Source organism: Aphelocoma coerulescens, chromosome 5 (genome assembly GCF_041296385.1).
Source record: "Aphelocoma coerulescens isolate FSJ_1873_10779 chromosome 5, UR_Acoe_1.0, whole genome shotgun sequence".
Classification (NCBI taxonomy): domain Eukaryota; kingdom Metazoa; phylum Chordata; class Aves; order Passeriformes; family Corvidae; genus Aphelocoma; species Aphelocoma coerulescens.
The window spans coordinates 65,041,557-65,047,018 of record NC_091019.1 but is presented as its reverse complement, the minus strand read 5'-3'; the positions used below and the strand labels follow the sequence as shown (position 1 = coordinate 65,047,018).

General features: G+C 58.4%; 1 protein-coding gene across 2 annotated transcripts; it reads right to left on the bottom strand.

Annotated features, from left to right (window-relative positions):
• Positions 1-997: 997 nt before the first annotated feature.
• BMP4 (bone morphogenetic protein 4) lies at positions 998-4,086 on the bottom strand. 2 transcript variants are annotated; one of them, XM_069018616.1, is made up of 3 exons: positions 3,975-4,086; positions 3,036-3,412; positions 998-2,058 (listed from the first exon to the last, which is right to left on the bottom strand). In XM_069018616.1, the coding sequence occupies exons 2-3, from the start codon at positions 3,403-3,405 to the stop codon at positions 1,217-1,219; spliced, it is 1,212 nt and encodes a 403-aa protein (XP_068874717.1). In that variant the 5' UTR covers positions 3,406-3,412; positions 3,975-4,086; the 3' UTR covers positions 998-1,216. The 2 variants fall into 2 exon arrangements, with proteins under 2 accessions (XP_068874717.1, XP_068874718.1); XM_069018617.1 differs by lacking the exon at positions 3,975-4,086 and having other exon boundaries at positions 3,036-3,359.
• Between the last annotated feature and the right edge of the window lie 1,376 nt (positions 4,087-5,462).

Here is a 5,462-nt window from a genome sequence, read left to right as displayed (position 1 = left end):
GGCTGGGGTTTTTTCTTTCCGAGAGAACCACAGGGCCACGCTCGCCTCCCCCCCGCAGCTCCCATCTCCTCTCTCCACCTGCACTCTTCAGGGAGCCAAGGCTTTTGGCAAGCTTTCCGCTCCAGTTTTTATTGGTTTCAACTAAGCTGCCCCTTTCGGAGGGTTGGAAAGCTTCAATCATTAAAGGAAAAGAAGAAAAAAGAAGAAAAAAAAGAAAGCATCACACACCCTCACCCTGCTGCCCCCTCCCCACTCCCACGACGGCCCCACACCACCCATTCCAGGCACAGCTCCCTATTTTCCAAGCCAAACACAGCCCCTCCAATGCATTTGAGGCAGGATTTTCAAGGCCCTGGATACCTCCAACTGTACCTGCTTGGCTCCAATCACCTTCCTGCTCGGAAGCAATTTAGAAAGGACACAGCACAGGTAGCTATTAGCTAACACATATTTAACTGCTCCAGATATCTTTTTTTTTTTTTTTTGGCATTGTAATGGAGCGATTTGATCTTCAAAGGACCCGTGGAAACCTTTGAAGCTTCCCAATCTCCAGTGGGGAGGGGAGGAGAGGGGGAAAATGTTAATAGTTTTAAAACCTGGGGAATCCTGAAGTCAGAGAAAGGGTATAAAACCCAGCAGGTTTAGCATAAAGCCCTCAGGTAAATCTTCACCTTCTTTTCAAATGCATTTTTGGTGGGTTGCTTTGGAAAGGCTTGGGCCAGGTTAGCAAGGTCGGCTCTATTCCCAGCGGCTCTTAAATCCCCAGGGACCCTCATCTCCCACGAGGCACAGCCCCAGCACCGGGGCACCCGAAGTACCTTGGTGAGAAACAGAAAGACTAAAGTTTGCAAAGCCTTTAAATGAAAAAAGGATGGGGGGAAAGGAGTGAAGGAGGAGGGGGTAAGAAGATAAGGAGACAAGATAAACTCCCGGCTGCACTCCCAGCCAGCACAGCCTCAGCAGCACCCTGAGAGGCGAGACACAAAATGCATTTACCTTTAAAATAATGACTCATTTTATTTTTTTCTTTTAATATGTAGTTATAAATATATTTTGTCAAAATATATGATCATTATTGTCAAAAACATTTGCACATAAAGTCATAAATAAGGTCAAGGTGAACGTTTAGTTTAGAGAAGAGTCCAGCTATAGCAAGCAGTTCTGGGGTAGGACGGGAGGGAGAGAGAAGGGGAGGAGAGGGCGGTGGGGAAGGGGGTCAGCGGCACCCGCACCCCTCCACCACCATCTCCTGGTAGTTTTTCAGGACCACCTTGTCATACTCATCCAGGTAGAGCATGGAGATGGCGCTGAGCTCCGTGGGCACACAGCAGGCCTTGGGAATGCTGGAGTTCACGGAGTTCACCAGCGTCTGCACGATGGCGTGGTTCGTGGAGTTGAGGTGGTCGGCCAGAGGGAAGGGGCAGTCCCCGTGGCAGTAAAACGCCTGGTACCCCGGGGGTGCCACGATCCAGTCGTTCCAGCCCACGTCGCTGAAATCCACATAGAGGGCATGGCGGCGGCAGTTTTTTTTGTTCTTGCGGGAACGCTGGTGCTTGGGGCTCCGGCGGGCTCTGCGGGTCAGCGCGTGGCCTCGCCCGTCGTGCCCAAAAGTGACCAGGAGCGGCCTGAGCTGCGCCCAGTCCCCGCGCCCTTGAGGTAAAGATCGGCTAATCCTGACGTGTTTGCCCTGATGAGTCTGTGCGTGGTGGAGGTGGGTAACCTCGATCACCAGCCCGTGGTTCGGCTGCTTGTCCTTGGTCCACCGGATCACGGCCGGGCTCACATCAAAGGTCTCCCAGCGCGTCACGTTGTGGTGCACCAGCCGCGTGTCCAGCAGGCGCGTAATGGCCTGGGCGCGCTCCGACAGCGGCTTCATCACTTCATAAATGTTTATCCGGTGGAAGCCCCTCTCCCACGCCGCGCTCGGCTCCTCCACCTGCTCCCGGTACAGCCGCAGCTCCGCCGAGGAGATCACCTCGTTTTCCGGCACGCTGCTGAGGTTGAAGACGAAGCGGATCCGGGGCGCCTCGCTGGGACCCGGGACGGTCTCCAGGTGCTCTGGAGTGGAGCAGGGAGGGGGGGGAAGTGGTAAGACAAGCAAACGAGCACGTCAGCCTCGGGGCACCCAGCCACGGCCCCGGCACAGCCACAGCTCACACCCACGCTTCACCTGCCCGGCAGCCACCGGCTCCTCTCCGCTCCCCCACGCATCCCTCCCGGCCGGACCGGAGCAGCTCCTGCCCCGGCACCGCTCCTGCCCCGGCACCGCTGGCTCACCCGCACCTGGAGCGGTCCACCCCTTCCCATCTCGCCTCCCCGCTCAGGGAGACTTTTTCCCATTAGCTTTTCCTTCCCTCGCCTCTCCAAAATCATCTCCCCGGCGAGATGCGGCGCCACGGAGCACAGAGGTGCCTTGTTACGGGGGGCAGGGGGAAAAAGAGAAGCAAATTCCAACGCAGTAATGATGCGGCTGGATTAATAATTCAGATTTACTTTGGAAAAGAAACATCCGCTAGGAAACATTTGGATCAGATTACAAGGGTCTATTGAATAAACCTTATAAACACACAGCTGTAAGTATTAAATTCGAGTCAGGGTTTGGGGGGATTTTTTTTTCCTTTTTTTTTTTTTTTTCTTAAGAGTAAAAGCAGGCAGCAATTGCTTTGATAGTTCAAAAGAAACACTCCAGGGGCGAGATCCCGCCCTCGCTTTACTCCCGCATCCGATCCAGAGCCATTAAATCCACGCGAGCCCAGGGAGTGACCCCGAAGCAGAGGCACCGAAGGAAACTCACTGTTGTCAACAGAAGCAAAAGCACTTCAAAATATGGTCAAGCTCGGGTTAAGCACAGGATGCTGGAAAAAATACCGAGCAGCACGCCTGTCACCCACACACGGCAGGCTTGGGGGGGTGGCTTTCCTCCCATAAATTTAGGGCCGGGCACGTCCTGCTTCTAAAGGCATTTGTGAGCTTCCAAACGCAAGGATATCCCGATCGCTACCGGGACTGGGAATTTACCGCCTCCCATCACTGACCTTCATGGTGGAAGCTCCTCACGGTGTTTGCCCGGCTGGTCGATCGCTCAGGGTACTGCAGGCTAATTTCCTGGAGGCTTTCCTCCTCTTCTCCGGACTGGAGTCGATAGAGATCCAGCATGTAACTAGGAATGACGGCTGACTTGCTGGGCTGAGGCCGCCTTCGCAGCCCAAACATCTGCAGCAGAGTTGTTTCGAAACCCCGCAAGAGTTCATGGCTTTGGGCAGAGCGGCGTCCGGATCCGGCTTGTCCCTGAAGCTCTGCCACTTTCTTCCTGCCGGTCTCAGGGATCAGGCTAGCATGGTTAGTACCTCCTAGAAGGACTTGGCATAGTAGGATGACCATCAGCATTCGGTTACCAGGAATCATGGTGTCTCTGGGGTGTAAAAAACGCGACAACAAACAAGAAGGATAGTCAGGATGAGAAGCGAAACCCCCCTCCTCTTCCGAATAAACTTAAAAAAAATAATAATAGTAGTAATAATAATAACAATAAATGGCAAAAGGACGCGGGGAGCAGCCCCCATTCGAGCGGCAGCCGGCGCGCCCCGGCGGGCAGGGACCGGCCGCCGGCCCTGGGCTGCCCGCAGCCCCGCAGCCCCCTCGGGCAGGTGGGTTCCCGGCGCATCCCGGCCCCGCTGCCCCGCAGCCCCCTCGGGCAGGAGGGTTCCCGGCGCATCCCGGCCCCGCTGCCCCGCCGGGACGGGACGGGAGCGGGACCAGCGGCGGCGGCGCCCGGCGGGGAAGGAAGGGGCGCGCGGCTCGGCGCGCTCTGGAGCCGCGGGTTCGAATCCCGCCGCCGGACGCCGGGAGGGAAAACCGGGATAAGAACAGCATAAAGTTTTTTTCCCTTAAAAAATAAAATAAAATAAAATAAAGCTCCGCGATGAAAACAAAAAGCGAGGAGCGAGGCGGAGGAAGAAGAGGGCTGTACTCACTGACAGCAAGCAAGGCATATCAGCACAGTCCATGATTCTGGAGAGCCAGCCCGGACCCAGCGCGCCGAAAGCCCCGGGGCAGCGGCTGCCGAGCGCCTCCCGCGATCGCCACCCGGCGCAGTGCAGCCGCCGCCGCCGCCGGCCCCGGTTTTCTGCCGGCCCCGCAGTCACGTGGAGCCGCGCTCGCCGCCAGCCCGGCCCGGCCCGGCCCGGCCCGCCGCCCCCGGCCCGCCCCCGGCCCGGCCCGGCCCCGCGGGGGACGGCCCTGCCCGCCCCGCCGCCCGCGCCAGCGCTCGGGGAGCGGGGGGAGCGCGGGGACCCCCGGCGGAGCGGCCGCGCTCGGACCCGCGGGGCGCGGGACGGGGGCGGCGCGGTGCCCCCGGGATCCCCCCGCGCCGCTCAGGTGCATCCCCGGGGGACCGTCCCGCCCCGCCCTGTCCCCGCACGGCCGGGGCGGGGTCCCCGGGGAGGTCGGGGCACCGCGGGGACCCGGCTGGGGAGGGAGACTCGGGACGGGAAACTCGGGAAGCGGCTGTCCCCTGAGGAGAAGGGAGGGAGAGCTTGGGAACGATAAGCAGCTGCGCGGGGAAAGGGACGGCGGCAGAGTGCGGGTTTCTCCTGTGCTCCCACCACCCCCGAGGGTCTCCTCCCGGGGCTTGGGAGCGCGCTGCCAGCACCGGGGCTTATCCCCGGTGCCTGCCGTGGGTTCGCACTCGCCCTCCAGGTTTCCTCATCCTTCTCCCTGACTGCTTGAATAGCCCTCTCCCCCTTTCCACCAGGCCGGGTTCCCAGACCCCCACCTAGGTGTGCAGCAAGCGCCTTCCCAGGCCCGCACAGGCTGTGTATGGCCACAGCTGACCCCAGAGAGGTACGGACAGGGGTCTCCGGGAGGAAGGATGCTCCCTGCCCCGCAGTTCAACCACAGCATTGCTCTAGGCCAGCTTGGGGCTGAGAATAAGAACCAGACTTCCCAAGGCTTGAGGCTGCTCCCAGGTGGGGTTTTGGGATAGCCTGGTTTGCCATTAGTACACATTAACTGGACGCAACGCTCTCAGGCACAGGATGGGATTCTTGGGGCTGTCCTGTGCAGGACCAGGAGCTGGACTTGGTGATCCTTGTGGGTCCCTTCCAGCTCAGGATATTCTGTGATTCTCTGACACACTGGGGGTGGTGTATGAACAAGGTGTGGAGAAAGCAGCTCTGGGGAAAGACCCCCTAAATGAAGTGTGATGGATGCCACATACTTTAGAGACACAGAGTAGACTAAGCAACCCCATGGTAAATAAAGGCAGCTCCACCAGGGCATTAAAATCTGTCCCTTTGTCCTGCTGGGGTATCCCTTTGTGTTGGGCAAACTGTCACCCACAGTGAGAACACTCGGTTAATTTATGAGACCAAAAGATGTGGTCATGGAGTGGCCATGGGAACGCCTAAGCTCATCAATTAACCACAACCAAAAACCAGCTCAAAAACGATGACTGTGGCCAC

Bases quoted from the DNA above. Each gene is read 5' to 3' on its own strand.
- BMP4 (XM_069018616.1), bottom strand. From the start codon at position 3,405: ATGATTCCTGGTAACCGAATGCTGATGGTCATCCTACTATGCCAAGTC. The intron at 2,059-3,035 runs GTCAGTGATGGG...GCTCCACTCCAG, and splicing joins GAGGAGCTTCCACCATGAAG to AGCACCTGGAGACCGTCCCG.